General features: G+C 36.9%; 1 protein-coding gene across 2 annotated transcripts in view; it reads left to right on the top strand.

The window, feature by feature from the left end:
* The window catches only part of NALCN (sodium leak channel, non-selective), a 502,757-nt gene that overhangs the window by 79,152 nt on the left and 406,169 nt on the right, over nucleotides 1-17,436 (top strand). For both annotated transcript variants that reach the window (XM_036757854.1, XM_036757853.1), the window contains exon 6: nucleotides 16,276-16,430. In XM_036757854.1, coding sequence (XP_036613749.1) covers nucleotides 16,276-16,430 — 155 coding nt within the window. The remainder of the gene's footprint in view (nucleotides 1-16,275; nucleotides 16,431-17,436) is intronic.

Here is a 17,436-nt window from a genome sequence, read left to right as displayed (position 1 = left end):
CTGTATGGGGGGAGATTTGGAAGGGCAAGGCCATCAACATTCATGTAATATTTTCTTGGCCCTTCCTCTTTCCCTCAGGGCATCAGTACTTTTGCTGCTATCAGTAGGCATGCCTATGGGAAAGGCATAAGCCTGATAAAAGCTACTGGCAATAGATGAGAAAGTTCCAATGGTACAAGTCTAGTCCTCAAGCAGTCAGTCAAGAAGTATTTATTAAGCACTTATTATATGCCAGTTACTGCACTAACCAAGAGTGAGACTTAAAAAACAGAAGGAAAAATAAACAAGAAAAGTAGGAAAGATCAAAAAGTAGGGAATGTTGTTCTTATTTATGCTAAATCTTTCATGTATGTTATTTAGGAAGGAAAAAAAGGAATTCAGGGAGATTTAGCTTTTGAACACAACTGATACATTATTTATTTTGAGAAAGCAATTAAAGTTTACTTCTAAGAGTTAACACAGACAGGTATGTTGTGCGGACTGCCTGGCACATTCAGGAGTAAAATACTTTGCCAGGGAAGTGCTGAATAATGATAATAAACACATTCCTGGCTTCTAGTGACAGTAATTAGAGGTCCAGGGAAGAAGGCAGTGAATCTCTTGCCATATGTAGTGATAGTGTTTTGAAAGGAAAAGGATGGATGGCACTGTGACTAATGAACAAGCCAATTAATTGGAACATAAAGTCTTTTGCTAATGCTTATGGCATTGGTGGGAGTTTATAATAATCCTTGACATTACATCATGACCCATGCTTTGCAATGTGATGTCAGCTTGTATCACTGTAATTATTTTCTTCATCTGAAGTGTTAGGATGAAAAAAATGGCTTTTAATGGAATTATTTAATTTTTAGAGATATGAGAGATCATCTGCAACTCTGTCTTTTGAGAGGTGAGGAAATAGAGCCTCGAAAAACATAAAGAATCCTCACAATCACACTGTTTCTTAGTAGTAGAACCCAGAGAAGAATTCAGGTTTCCTAACTCCCTGTGACAGGTACTGTGATTTTATTCATTAATGATGCTAAGCTTGGAGCCATGAAAGCTAAGGGAATGAAAGATGATGTGGGAGATCTTAGCTGTAGCTATGTTAGCATCATGTTTCAGTTACATTTTCCTAGATTTTATATTTCTACATATCCCACATATTCGCAACTAACATTTTGCTTATGTTAAGAAAAAAAGCATGCTAGTGGGCAGATAATTAAAGCCTTTTGAAAAATGATTGCTCTGGAGAATTCAGAAGACTCATTTTGAAATATGGAAACTATTAAGGCAGAAATTTTACATAATTTAAAAATCTCTGCCAACCTAGGGCATATAGGAAGTGAAAGGAGAAAAGTGCATGAAAGCAACAGGGAAGACATAACAAAGAATTTCCTTCTCTGGGTGTTATGAAAAGACGACCTTTATCATGTAAAGCAAATTAGCACAATATCACCTATTTCTTTTGGAATGAGAGTGAATATAATTTTTTTTATTATTTAACTGGTCGCAAAGTTCTGTGATTCACTACCTGGATTTGTTTTCCTATAAAAACAGAGACATGGTTGACCTTTACTTTCTTCACTGTAATTTGAAGTCATGTGTAGTGATATGGGTGATTGAAATAGTGTTCCTCTTCTGCTGCCATCAATTTAGTAGATATGTTGATGGAGCTGCAATCTCATGGGTATACTTTCCACCAGGACCAATTGCACTCTCTCTGTGTCTTCTCTAAAAACATGATGTTTAACTTCATCCTGTGAATTCTCCATAGTGGATTGAAGGCTTGTGTACCGCATGTATGTTTATGTGTGTTTCTCAGATAAGTTTTCCCATCTCCTTCCCTGGTTGAATATAGTCATAGAAGAGTCATATACTCAAATATTTAGAGAAAGATGAGTGGAGCAGAGAAGAGGGGAAGTTGTATGAAGCATCCCATTCTTCTTTATAATAGCACCAAGGATGTTCACTGATCATTTACAAAGCCTATTCCAACCCTCTGGTTAGAGAACTAGGTTTTTCATGTATGCAGACTAAAAATTGAATTGTAGTGACAGAGGATTAGGATTTGTGGTTTTAGAATATACTTTCATAGGATTCCTGTTTCTGTGACTTGGCACAGGTCACCCTCATGCTGGGAATGCCCTTCCTGCTCACCTCTGCCCCCTTAGATTCCCTAATTACCTTTAAAGGTCAGCTCAGTCACCACTTCTAGCCTTTCCTGATTTCCTTAGTGGCTAGTGCACTCTGAAAATTACCTCATCCAGGGTGTCCCTAGAGATTTAGAAGCTTTGATATCTTAAAACTACTTTAAGACTGGAGATACCCAGTATTTATTTTGTATGTATTTATACATGTATATGCTGCCTTCATTGACAGAATGCAATAGAATCAATAGCCCCCTGTCTGAGAGCTGTTTTAATTTTGACCTGTATACAATGCCTGGGATTTTAAAAGGAGCCTGTTTGATTTATGTGATGTTTTGTGACAGACCTGTGGAATAAAGGAATCCCTCATGAGAGGACATATATTCCCCTATTGATTCTTGCGTTCTACAACTGGACTCACCATGCCATATTTCCGCAGTGTAGGTGCAGCTGTCGATAGATTAATTCCTTGTCAAGGGACTAGGTTTATGACTAAGGGCTGGGCCTATGGGCCAGCCAGAGAAATCAGGGAAAGCAAGCCCTTAATGAGTTTGGATGCCAAGAATAATGTGTAAGTATTGTGTATTAACACCTTAAGGTCAAAGTAAATCTTTAAGGCTAGAAACTGTTGAGACTAAGTTGGCTCAAGATGTTAACATAATGGTATAATCTCATAATTTTTATAGTCATGAATTGTCATACAAATCACTTCTAAACTATAAGTAAACTTGTAAGTCTCCTTTACTTTGTCTGTTAAGTATTTGTGATGGAGGAAAAGATCCCATTTTCTCAGTATACCAAGTCATTATTTTAGAATTTTACAACATTTAGCAACTTCTTTCACAGGGTCAATAAGATTTTATTACTTTGTCCAAGTAGAAGGTCTCTGGCAAATTTACAGAAAAAGACATTTTTACAAGAGTCTTTTTTGTACCTTTCTCATAAAGTAAGTAATTATTATTCTTCCTTTTAAAGCAAATATACCCAATTAAATACTTGATAAGTTTGAACATTATGACAGCAGCCTCTAATAATTAATAATTTCTCAGCATCCACATCAAAAGAGAGTTAATTTTCTAATGATACAATTGTATCTTCCTCTTAATAGCATTTCTTATTCAATGGTTTCCCAAAATTCATAATTCAAGAAAATTTAGAGACATCATAATAACATAAAATTTTATGAATTTAAAACATTAAATAAAATTTTTGCCAGTCAAATTACATCAATTCAATTGAATGCATCTCCAGATTATCTTACATAGAAATTCACTTCATTCATCTTATTGGTTTTAGCCCTCTTTACTAATTTCATTCAAGACCAGCATAGAGTAATTTTGAACTAATTAGACTTTTAACAAAACTTATTTTTTTGAGTTTCTAAACATATTGCCTTAATGCCATATATTAAGTGTCTTTTCTAAGGCCTGGTCTACTTATAGAAGGTCAAAGATCACAATTATCCTAATAGAATGCATCTCACTTTAAGGAGACTATAATAAACTCAATCATATCTGTATCTGCCTTTACAAATGGTATCATATAGAACCTCAATTTTCCCTAGGGTCATTTACTGCCAGTACTTTAAATTATAAGTCATACTACTTTCAGTTAGTCTGCTACCCCGAATTTAATATGACCATCTTATTCTCAGGCCCCTCAGGAATTGCAAATATAACATCTGTTATCGAGTGATGAAATTATGGATGCATATTCCTCACATGCTGACTAAAATATACCCTTTTAATGATCCTTCAAGGACAGAATTTTGGTATACTATCCTCAAATGATTTCACATTCCAAATTTATTTCTATATTTTACATTTGCTAAATGTTGTAACTGAATAGAATACTGTCAGTTTTTGAATTGTATTCCATGGTTCCAGCTATTTTTCCACACCATAAAGAATAAACAAATCAATGAAATAAGGTTCACAAATCATGAGAAACCTCAGTATTGATTTTAACAGGCATTTCTCTAAATTGTATTCATAAATTTAGAGGGACAGAAAGGTTCTTATGTCCTTATCCTAATGAAATAATAATAATAGTTTTTAAAAAAAAACCTTCCTACATCTTTTCCTCCCATAGATCCAAACTCTTACTTTATATTGGTCCACTAATTGAGTTTCATATTCTTGCTGTGTCGGTGAAAATGGATCCCAATGTTTTTTTTTTGACTCCTATAACACATCCTCCCCTCCAGTAAGAACACACTTCTTCACCGAAGCACACCTCCCTAGTTTAATAGACTTGTGTCTATGTGCTCCCCAATGCAGTACCACCTTTGTATGAGTTTCATTCCATTAGTATGTGTGTGCTATTTATTGAACCTCCACATTCCTCTCACCTTCTCTCTTCTCCTTTCCCTTGCCGTCTATTGCTGTCTAATACAAATTAATATTGAACAGATTCCCATTGTTCTCCATATAATTCTCGACATCCCCGCTTTTTTCCCTTGACTTCTCTGGCTGGCCCACAAGCCTTCTCTTATGACATTAACCAGTCCTGGATAATAAGTACTCAGCCTATTGACAGCCACATGTATGCTAGGGGGAGTATGGTGATGTGAACCCAAGTGTAGAAAGAAAAGATCAAGAGGGGAACCCTACATCCTTTCAAAAGAGATTCCCTTATGCCAGAGGACTAACACAAAACATGGGTTTATTGAGTTGGAGATGGAAGAGAATTTGGAAGTTACATAGTTGAGCCTCCAATGTTTTATGGATAAAGAAACTGAGTCTCAGAGTTGTGTCTTGCCCAAGGTCATATAGGTGACAAATCCAGAATTTGAAACAAAGTCTTCTGATATCAAATATCAAATCTAATCCTCATTGCACTACATTCATACTGCCTTCCCTTCTGCTTCTATTTAGTTGATCAAAAACCCATTTCAGATTGTAATCAATTAGGAAATTGACCACTCTGAATTTGAATCATACTTGAAGTAAAAAAAAAATGCCCTGGATTTAAGTAAATAACGTGGTTCAACTCTGCCTTTCCTTTCCCACCTGAAGAGAAATTGAGCATTTTATATCTCCTTAAAAAATTTTCCAAATTGATAACTTACCTTTTGGAGGAAATGGAATATGTATTTCACATAGAGAAGCTATATATAATACCTCTTCATCTCTCTTTTTGGAGAATAGATAAGGTGAATGCCAGATGGGAATTATTACTTCCATTTACTTCTACAATATGCTGCACACTATTGTAAATAATGTGATGTAGTAAGGTTGCTGCAGTAATCTCATGCTGCACGGAAAATGGACATGACTCATAACAGATACAGAGATAGAGCCTAATAACATGAAGAGGTGTGAGTTGTCTGTCTGCCTCTGTCTTTCTATATCTCTGTGTATGTGTCTTTCTGGCTCATTTTTCTCTACCCAGAGGCTTTCCTAGAAATATTATAATCTGGCTTATGTTTAGCTCTTTGAAGAAAAAGTAAAAAGTCCTCCAGTCCCATGCAAACACTAGGGATAATCCTACATCAAATATAGGACCAGCTTAACAATACCTTAAAAATGTGAAACACAAATAACTTGTACCTTAACCCTTGAACACTCAAAACTACTTATCTTTATTCGCCAATGTGTTTCCATATTCTTCAAAGACTTTTGCTGTGATCTTGAATTAGAGTACTAAACTAAGACTTTCTCACAAAGGAAAAGCCTGCATAGTTCATGTATCTTATATCAGTGAAAAGCAAAACCCAAGTTTCCTCTTCTCTGTCATGGTTTCCCTATATTATTTCTTAGTTTTATCATCTTTGTTGTGGAACTCTTTTGGTTCAGAAGCTTTGTGTTGTCTAGAACATCCTTCATTGCTACTAACAATAGAAAGGCCTCTGATCACTGCCATCTCAGAAGCTACATGGTTTCTTCTTATCCTAGGTCTACTTGGTTCCCAAAGGAGCCTCATAGGTGTTCAAGTTTTCCCTCAAAGGCACTAAGTCCAAGTTTATGTGTGCTCTATGTTCTTTATCTCTCAGTTTTTGGTGTATCTGTATCTCTCTCTGTCCCTTTTAAAGTTCAAGTCCAAAGGTGTATCAAAATCTGTGGCTAGCTGTGACTTAACCATTTTCAAATATGGTGTCAATAGGGATGTTTCTGCTTTGGGGAAAGATCTTGAATGCTAGAACAAATTTTTCATCACAGGGTAGCAGTGGATACTCAAGACAGTATCTATATATTGAAAATTCCAAATGGTTCTCAGTCATTCATGGGTGTCTTCTATTTAGTCCAAATTTCTGTGTGCTATATGTTCTTTGTCTCTCAGTTTTTGATCTCTTTATATCTACCTCTGTCCCTTTTAGAGTTCAAGTCCAAAAGCATATCATAATTTATGGCTAGCTGTGACTTAATCGTTCCCAAATGTGGTGTCAGTGGGGATGTTTCTACCCTCTATGGGGAAAGATCTTCAACACTAGAACAAATCTTTCATCACAGGGTGGCAGTGGGTACCCAAGACAAAGTCTACATATTGAAAATTCAAAATGGTTCTCGGTCTTGCATGGGACCCTTCTGCTTTCTCAGAGATGGGGGTGAGAGAAAGGGCAAAGTATCCTGAGAATTTTACTTTTCTTAGAATTTTGATAAACATTAATTTAGGTTTATGGTCTTTAATGTGTAATCTTAGTCTTTGGCCAATGAGTTGATATACTTTTGAAGAAACTGAACTACAGTCATCCCTTCCATATTACAGGGGTTAGAAGCATAGTGCCTCTGAGATCTGGAAAATCTGTGGAAAATTTTTTGGTCCTACCTTCGAAAGAGAAAAAAAAGTCTGAATTATTATGGTCTTAAAAGATAAAATATGTTGATATTATACAACACTATACATATATTTTATGCATTTCTGAGTTTCTAAGCTTTTTTGTGTCATCTTCTGGCCTTCACATGTCATCTTCAGCTTCTGCAAAACTCCTTCCAAATCCCCATTTAACTTCTTATGCTGACCCAGAATATAGCAAAACTGTGATGAGGAGGGACGTGATTTGGAGGAATAACTGTATATCCATGCTAAAATTGTCACTGTAAATGAAGCCAGAAGACATGAAAAAATAGCTTATAAAATCATTTGTGGAAGATTTTTTTAAAAGGACATTGATTAGAATTGTGTGTCATAAGAAGTCATGGATGAGTTTTGATCTTTACTGATAGAGCAGTCATATTGGTAGAGTAACAGTGTGGCATACTGGTTAGAGTACTAGAGTTGGAGTCAGCAAGACAATCTATCATAGACATTTACAAATTACGTTACTCCTGCCAAACTATTTAACCTCTTTCAATATGTTTCCTTAACTTTGTAAAATAGGAATAATAAGACCACTTCATTTCACAGGGTGGTTGCAAAAATCAAATGAGTTAATGTGAATATAAATTACTTTGCAAAACTTAAAACTCTATGTAATGATATCTCTTTGTTAATTTCATTGAGGTCACATATTCATTAAAGTATAGGAGCTTATTTTTAGAAATTATTTTAATTTCAGGGACTTGTTTTAACTCCCTGATGCCTTCAGGTTATATGTGTAATTAATCATTTCACAAATAAATCTCCACTAAGCATTTAATAAGTATTTTGATTATTATGAAGGGGGTAACATACAAATTTTATACCAGAAAAGCCAGAAGACAAGACAATAGCAGAACTGATCCAATTTAGATTAAAAAATACCATTTTACTTGTCTTTGTCTTTATCATAATAGTGAACTGAATTTTTTGAACGTCACCCAAGTGGAACTTAGTAGTATTAGGTAGAAGATGGAAGATAAAGGGACATTTTTTTGAGGGGGAGGTAGCTGTAAAAGGATAGTATAAACATCAATAAATAATATCAAAACCAAAAATCAGATAAAAACAAAATCAGGAAGAATAAAATAAATTATAACTATCAAATAGTAAAAATGCTCAACTAATTTATCGCTGCTATTTACTTAGTGGTCTTAAGAATATTAAAATAAGATATTCTTAGAATATTTTAAAGAGTAGTGTTACTTTTTCCTAATATGTAATCCTGTAATATGCATTGTTTCTTTATCGTGTGTCATTATATCACATTGGCCAATATACAACAAACTCAGCAGCCATGAAAATATTAACTGGGGGCCTAATATAGTCAATTGGGCACCTAGGTGGCACAGTGGATATAATGCTGGGCCTGGAGTCAGGAAGACTCATCTTCCTGAATTCAAATCTGGTCTCAGACACTACCTGTGTGACCCTGGGCAAGTCACAAAACCCTGATTGTCTCAGTTTCCTCTTCTATAAAACAAGCTGGAGGAAGAAACAATGAACCAAACAGTATCTTTGCCAAGAAAATACTAGATGGGGTCATGAAGAATTAGACATGACTGAAAAATTTACTGAATAACAGTAATAGTATATTTAAAGTTTTAGTGCTAGGAACTTAAGTACATACACAAGTAAATTAGACACCGTCCCCTGCTTTCAAGAAACTTATAATGTAGGAGGGATAATAGGCTTAGAACTCAGATATCTGAGAGGTCATCATATCCCGCCATATTACACACAAGGAAACTGAAGCCCAGAGAGATAGGGTGACTCGGTCGTGCAAGTTAGTGAGTGTCTGGAGCAGCATTCAAACTCAGGTCTTAATGACTTCAAGTCCAGCACTATAGCTGCCTACAGGAGAGAAGGCACTTAAAAATAAAAGACAATGCCAATTAAAATATGATAAATTCCCATGAGAGATAGAAGGAAAGGGACAGGAGAGTTCTGAGAAGAGAGAGTTTCTGACTTGGATTTAAAAGGTCTTCATAGAGGAGTTGGCAGTTGAGCTGCATTTTTTTGGAGGATAGGTAGGATTCCAACTGGCAGCAGCTTAGGAAGGAAGGTATTCAGGGATTGAGGTACTTTAAGAAAAGTAGAGACTATTTCTGTTAGACTCAATTATAAAGTTAAGTGCAGAAGTGTGAAAGAAAGCAGGATGTGATGAGATTGTGCAATGCAAAACAAAGACACTTGAATTTCATTTTAGGATGCATGTGAAGGCTAACAAAATGTGATCAGAAGACAAATATGATGGTGAGATATAATATAGACTCAAGGTGAAGATAATAGTTAGGAAGCTATTACATGAGAGATAATGAAAGCCTAGACTAGATGTTGAGAGGTAAAACACTAAAGAGGGAACAGACAGTAGGGATCATAGGATTTAGAAGTGGAAGAGACGTTAAAGGTCACCCCATACAATCCTTTGATATTACACTTTAAAGGTCACTTAGACTGATTCTCTCATATTACACATGAGTCATCTGGGGCCTAGAACGTTTAAGTGACTTGTCCTTCTACTTGAAGCTTTTCCTAATCTCCGCAGGTGCTAGTGCCTTCCTCTAAAAATATTGCCTTGTATTTATTTTGTGTATACTTACATAAGTACATGTTATAATGTAAGCTCCCTGAGGTCGTGGAATATTTTATTTTTGTCTTTTCATTCCCAGGATCTCGCATGGTGCCTGGCACATATATAGGTTCTTGGTAAATGTTTGTTGGCTGATATCCAAAGTAACCCAGATAACAAGTAGCAGAGGTGAAATCTTAAGAAATAGAACTTGCAGACCATGAATTGGATATGAAGGGAAAGTCAGAGCAAAGAGTCCAAGATAACAGTCTAGTTTAATATTCATTTAGAAGGAGTGTCACAGGAACAGTAAGTTTTCATGTGGATACGGAAAAGGCCTAGGGCATGATCATGTTTGGAATGCCTACACACTACAACATAGTTGCTGCAAAATTAAGACTTTGGAAGAGGAGATAAAGAAATATGCATTAAAAGGAGAGATGGGGTACCAAAGAGGAAGAAGGACACCAATGATTAGAGTTGACTAAACTAAAGTTCCCTCTAAGGCCAGGCTTGAAGCAAACTGATTTGCCTGGTGTCCTGCTTAAGCAAAGTCCCTGGGAATGTTGCTAGTTAATTTTCTAGTGAAGAACAATGTAGAGATGTGGGGAAATGGCTATATCTTCAAACTTCAATTTTAGACTGTCTGGGATGTAAGAGGCTCTATCGTGTTTTTTAATCATTTCTCCAGGATGAGATTGTACAACTTCCATTCCAATTTCTAAACCCTCTCACTGTCAGGAAAGTCTTCTTTATATCTAAATCCTTTTTTCCTTAAGCTTAAGCTCTGTTCAGCTCTAGGAGATAAGAGCAGAGCAGTGTCCTCTCTTTAACTTGCCTATTTTTAAAGGGAGTTATTAGATGCTTCATAACAGTATATCTTCTTCAGACTGAGTAATTTTGGTACCTTGAATCTTTTCCCTCAAGTCCTATACCATTCTTAAACCACATCATTCCTATTCTGCAAATAGTACATAGCCTTAAGGTAAGGATTTCAAAAAAAAATTTTTTTTTGTTCCTTGAACCTCCATCAACCATCCATCACAAACAACAAAAAATTGTGTTGGGAATCCCCAGGATAATCCACTATGTATCTTATGATATTCTTTTAGATAGATTCATTAAGTGCTTATGATTGCTACATGTTTATAATTTTAAAAATTATTTTAGCTACATAACCAATGGACAAAATGAATAAGTAGTGGTGATATTTATTTTTCTGCTGGCAGCTAGGCGGTGCAGTGGATAGAGCACTGGGCTTGGAATTGGGAAGATTCATTGTTCTGAGTTCAAACCTTGCCTCAGATACTAGCTGTGAGACCCTGGGCAAGTCGCTTAACCATCTTTGTCTCAGTTACTCATCTGTAAAATGAGCTGGAGAAGGAAATGACAAACCAAGAAAACCCCGAATGGAGTCACAAAGTGTTGGACATGACTAAAACAATTCAACAGCAGTGACAATAATAAGCAAAGTGTTAAATGACAGATGTATTTAAAATATAATGAATATATTGCTTAACTTTAAATAATGTTTATATTTAAACTAGCTTTTATAAGGAAATAATGCCTTTCGATGCGACTTTTTTCTCTTCCACCTCTGGCCCATGGCTGTACTCTGACAGACACTACTGAATGACTGACTAATGCAGATAGAAGATTGATAACATAAGTGGAAAATAAGATCAGAAAACTACCCTAATAACTCCAATGAGAAGAAACATAAAGCTTGTTTCTGTAAAATGTTTGTGATGATCTGTGATGGGATCAAGATGGCTTGTAATGCCCGTGCCCAGGAATCATGGTTTTCCAACGGCCTGATATTTGTGCCGCAAGAGTACGAACATTCCCTAATGTCTGGATCATGATTACATAGCTAATAACCTCTGATTGTGGGGGAACAGAAGGAAATGAGGAAACTACTCTGATACGGTACGCAGAATGCAAATGAGGTTATTCACATGTGTCTGACTGTCCCCTGGGAATTGGTTTGCATTTGAACGTTGATTCTTTCTGGCATTTGGGAAATAATTTGATGACAGTTTAAGAAAATGCAAAAACATGTTGTGCTGAGTCAGAAGTAGTCGGAGTTTGATGTAACCATTGCACGAACACCAAAACCATTATGTCGTTGATCGTGACTGTTTCAAATCACTGCAGAAACAAATCTGTAAGGCTTCAAACATGCATGTGCTTATCTTCACAGAGGGAAACATATTTGAAACTTAACCGGGCCATTATTTACTGCTTAAAGAACTTTTATCATGAACCCCCAAATGAGAATGATGTTTCCCAGAGTCAGGAAGACCTGAGTTCAAATCTAGCCTAAGATGGTTACTAGCAGTATGAGTTTGGGCAACTCACTTAATTGCCTTTTGCCTCAGTTTCCTCAACTATAATGTAGGTATCATCATAGCGCCTTCCTCCCAGGTTTGTTGTGAAAGTCAAATGAGAGTGTTTGTAAAACTCTTAGCAGAGTGGGTAGAGTGCCAGGCACGTAGCAGACACTATAGAATTGCTAGTTGTTGTTATCATCATGAGGATGCTTTCAATTCCTGCCCCATTTAATCCTCAACACAATCCCATGAAGAAGGGAATTCAAGTAATATTTCTGTATGACAGAAGTGTAACTGGGCAGTTGCTGTGAGACATTGGAAGACAGTGATAGATTTGAAAGCAGAGGCTTTAATTTCAAATCCTGGTTCAGCAACCTTTTACCTGTGTGATGTTATCAAATTATTCCTTTACTCTGGCCTCCATTCTTTCAACTAGAAAATGAAAGGATTGGAATAGATGAGCTCTATTGTGTCTTTTAGCTCTAAATTTATGATTCTATGACCTGGAGGTTCATAGGGTAACTCCTCAGTCATTTGTATAAGACTCTTCATTGATGGAAATTGATTATTAGGCATTCTGTGCCTGTGTGAGGGGTGGAGTTGGCAGTAGCTTGGGAGAAGAGAGAGCCCGGTCTTCTGATTCCTAGCTTCAAAAGAAAAGACATGTGGTTATAGATTCTTTTTGGATCTTTGAAGGGAGAGAGAAACTGGGGAGAAGTTAACATGTAGAGGAGACAGTACCTCAGTCATATGCCTAACCCTTACTTACTATAGTACACTTTGAGGAATTTTCCCTTGGGTGAAATCTAGATCCTCTCTTCTCTCCTGACCTCTTTCTCCTCAGGTCCCCTCTCCCCTCTGTGGGACAGCTTATTCACTATGTATATTGTGTGGTATAATTTCATCCCTATACCTTTTCTGATTTCTGTTTGCTGTTAATTTTTAATGAGTTTATTTGCTAGTTTCTACTTGTAGTCTTTGTGCTACTGACATTTAATAGGAAAGTAGTCAAGCCTTGGTTACATAGCTTGTGGCATTCCTTCCCTGTTAAGTAATAGAGAGTAGGAGCCAAGTTTGATCTAGAGATCTGGGGTTAAGTTTGATCTGCATACTAAGTTTTCTTGGTTATCTTGGTGTTATGCGAATTTCCTCTCTGAATTTATCGCTGATTTTAGACATTCTTACTATGACTTGTATTGTGATTGATCAAGGGTTCTGGTCCTACTTTGTGATTGGAACTATTCTGTATCAGCCCTGATATAAATTGCCAAAGCCCCTTTTCTTTGTTTCTGACCTTAGTTCTGTAATTCTGGCTCCCAGGAGGCCTGGGCTCATTGGATCAGGACATCCTTTGGGGCTTAGATCTCTTGTTAATTTTCTGTCTGTTAACCTTTATTCTTGTGCAGTGGATTTGACTTCAGATGTTCCTGCCAGGAGGTGCTTAAGATAATATTTTACCAGGTGTAGTCATCAGCGTGCCCAGAGGCTGCCTTGACCACAAGGAGGGATTATTGCCCTGAAACCAACTTAACTTTTTTTGAGTTGTCCTATTTCCCAGAAATAGAAACCCTGGACCTAGAGTATGGAGGAAGCCTAGAATGAGACAATGATGAAGCCCTTCCTCCCACCAGCTGACCTAATTTGCTATTTCCACCCCTAGCTGAAGTCTCAGCGTGTCCTTGAGAGTTGAAGCAGATAGGTGCCAGTCACTCTGTACGAGACTGCTCAAATGTTTGTGCAGCTGGGACCCTTGTGGATAAGCAGACTATCCTATCTTCATAGTCTGTCTGTTGTTGCTGTTATTGTTGGTCCTTTGTTCTCAAAGAGGACCATGACATCAGGGAGGTCATGCCATGACATACAAGTGAATTGGATTTAAGTGAAGGAGGGCTGTACAAAGTCACCAGCCTCACTTTCTCCTCTGCAGCCATCTGGGTTCAGTGGCAAGATATAGATCAGGATGATTGGAGCTGGCCCTCCATAGTCTAGCAGTTACCAAGGGAAAATAATGCTGCCTTTGCTGTGTTACTTATTCATGTTCTCCTCCCTTTCTCCTCTCCTTTGGGAAAGGACTAGTCCTTTTTCCTCCCCTACTGCTCATTTCCTCCTCCCATGCCACTTCCATGAAACTTCACTTTTTTTGTGACTCATAAATATTCAGGCTTTTGGCTGTATTGTGAGCTCCTTTGTACTTGATATAAGGAGTTCCACATACATATTCACTTCTCTTGTGATAAATCAAGTTGTTACCCATATCTTGTGGAGTCATGACTTTTTGGTTAGCAACTTGAAAATTAATTGTGTGGCCTTCTAAGCCCTTGAGTGTGGTCTTTGAATGAGTCCAAGTTTTACAGAAGAAATCCTTTTATTTAGGAGATTTATTCTCTGAAGTTTGGATTCAGTCAAAAGGCCCCACTAGAGGGCCACATGTGGCCTTGAGGACATAGGTTCCCCACCCCTGTGTCCTAGACTAATATTATTTAGGAGGTCCAATAGTTTTAATTCTATCTGTTTCTGTCCATGCTTCTCTGAAGAGAGCAGAGTGAGCAGCCTCTTGTAGCAATCTCTTCCTTCCCCTCCTGGAAAGAATCAGAAGTGTCCTTGAAGAAGAGTGGGCAGAGGACACTAGAGATATCTGTTCATACCTCTCTATAAGCCATCGACATGTACAAGTATAATCTACATGCCACACACACACTTCTTGCATGAGCAACTGTCTGGCCCAAGATAACACAGTCACTGTATGGTGAAACTTTGATAAGAACAAAGATCTTTGAAGACCTTACCTAGTCCTCTTCCCTCTGCTCCTCTGTAATCTACTCATCTGCAGTGCAAAGAAAAGTTGGATCTGGAGTCAAAGATCCTAAATTGCTACCTGTGTGGTTTTGGGAAAGTAATTTAATCTTTGTGAGCCTAAGTTTTTTTTGTCTGTAAAAGGTTAGAGAAAAGATGAGGTTAGCCTAGACCTGGGAGGGGTGGGTTGTGGAACCTGTGGCCTTGAGGCCACACGTGGCCTTCTAGGTTCTCGAGTACACCCTTTTGACTGAGTTCAAGTTTTACGGAACAAATCCATTTATTAGGGGTATTTGTTCTGTGAAGTTTAAATTCTGTCAAAGGGCTTCACTTGAGGACCTCGAGACCACAGATTCTCTACCCCTGGCCTAGATCTGTTCACATTAGCTGTCTATAAGTCTTTGATCCTATGACTAAATGACCTCCACAGTCCGTTCAAGCTCTAAATCGAATGGGTCCATCTCTAGATCAAGTAATAAACACAGAAAAAATTATCATTGTTGATGTATGATATTGGTTATGATAGGGCAGCTAGGTGGTGCAATGGATAGAGTGCTGGGCCTGGAATCAAGAAGACTGAGCTTTCTGAGGTCAAATCTGGCCTCAAACACTTAGTAACCATGTGACCTTGGACAAGTCACTCAACCCTCTTTGCCACAATTTCCTCATCTGTAAAATGAGGTCTAGAAGGAAATGGCAAACCACTCCAGTATCTTTGTCGAGAAAAAACCCAAATGGGGTCACAAAGAGGTGGACACAACTGAAAAACAACTGAATAACAAAATTGATTTATGAAGCACTCATTTAGCAACTCCTGTGTGAAAGACATCAAAATCAACACTGAGGATTTTGGGGGAGGTAGAGGGAGTATATCTGTGATTTTATTGGTCTTTGCAGTTCCAGATAAGGAAATTAGATTTTCTAATTCGTACGAGCAATTGTTGTGCATCTTATTGTCTAAGACATTGAAAGGCTGTGACTTACTGTTGCTCATACAGCCAGTACCTGTCAGAGGCTGGATTTGAACCCAGGGCTTCATGATTCTGAGGCTAACCCTCTCACCTCTAAGTTGTGTTATCTTTCATGGGAATAGAATGACAAATGTGAGTTATTTGCCTTCAAGAAGCTTATATTCTCCTTTCTTTGGTTAAATTTATTAAGGATCATCAGAGGCATGACAGTCCAATGCCTGGCGAGTATTGTGTGTTTAATTTCACAGGATTCCCATTCAGGTTAACAATCCTTCCACCTGAAAATTCCTGTTTCAGTTGCTGGTGTATGACTTTCCCAGACTTTAAAACAGAAATTTAAGTTAAAAAGCATTTATTAAATGCCTACTGTGTGCCAGGCATTCTGTTAAGTGTCAGGAATAAAAAAAGTGCCGAAACAATCCTTGTCCTAAAAGAGTTAACAGTCTAATAGAACATAATAACATTTGCAGTCTATCACGTAGGGTGACTATGAAAATGAATTAGATAATGTTTGAAAACACAATAGACTATGTATTAGGTATATTCAAGTCATTAATTTCAAATTCCACTCCATTTTCAGTAGTCATTAATAAACAATAATTAAACTTAACTTCCAACATTTTTAATCCATTGGCCTTTGACATGTTATCGAACACTTCTCATGTATTTCTCCACAGGAATGTGACCTGGAATAATTTAGCTATCCCAGATACCCACTGCTCCAGAGAAATTGAAGAAGGTTATCAATGCCCACCAGGATTTAAATGCATGGACCTGGAAGATCTGGGACTTAGCAGGCAAGAGCTGGGCTACAGTGGCTTTAATGAGATAGGTCTGTCTTACTGGTAAAACACATTTTCAGTATCTGTTTAAAATGTTTATAAAGTGGGTAGAGTTGACATGTAAATGGTTTTCCATGTTAAGTCTGAGTACATTTTTTTGATAAAATCAAAACTAACATGAAAAAGTAGTTCATTTAATTATTTGGAATACTGATATAAAGGTATACTTCAGTATAGTTGTATGAATTAAGTTTTTAAAATAGCATTAAAAAGGAAAAAAAAATTCATCTTCTATAGATAAATGTCTAATTTGGGTTTCTTTTTGAATGTCCATTTTGTTTCACTTGAACAAATTTCCCTTGGGTAGATTAGTTGGGTATCTTATGCATAATCTACTTTTATATTTTCAGTGCCACAGATTGATGACCAAGTCATATTTTCTAAAATAACATTGTTACAACTTAAACGAGGCACCAGTTGTCTAATAGACTTCACAGCTTATATTAGCAGGTGGATGTTGGTGCCCTACATGAGCTTTCTTAGAAGAGAACTTCTGACAGTATTGTGATGAGAATTTTGAATTTCATTTTCTTTAAGAGAAAAATCCATAAAAATAAGATAAACATAGTAGGAAGATGGAATGGAAATGAACAACAACAACAACAAAGCTTTATACAGTTTACATAATCCTGTAGGAGCATAGCAGTTGTAGGTGTGATCAACTCCTCACTGTCTTCCTGAACCAAACAGAACAAAACTAAAGTACTATTAATAAATTGCTGTTATGTAAAAAGTAGTATGCTAGAGGCTATGGAGAATAATTAACCTTTGATATTTCTGAAATATCAAGAACAAGAGACAAGTTTGTTTTTTCCTTGAGGTCAGTGTGGAGGTGTTGTGATCTGTGTTAGCAAAGCTGGCAGTTGCCTAAATAAGTATACATAGAGAGATGAATGCATATATACATACGTGTATGTATGTATTGCATAGAAGGCAATGAATATATAATTAAATATGTTTACATATTGTTTGATATTCATTGTTACTGTCACCAAA

Source organism: Trichosurus vulpecula, chromosome 4 (genome assembly GCF_011100635.1).
Source record: "Trichosurus vulpecula isolate mTriVul1 chromosome 4, mTriVul1.pri, whole genome shotgun sequence".
NCBI classification, from domain to species: Eukaryota; Metazoa; Chordata; class Mammalia; order Diprotodontia; family Phalangeridae; genus Trichosurus; species Trichosurus vulpecula.
This window is presented reverse-complemented; position numbering and strand designations above follow the sequence as displayed.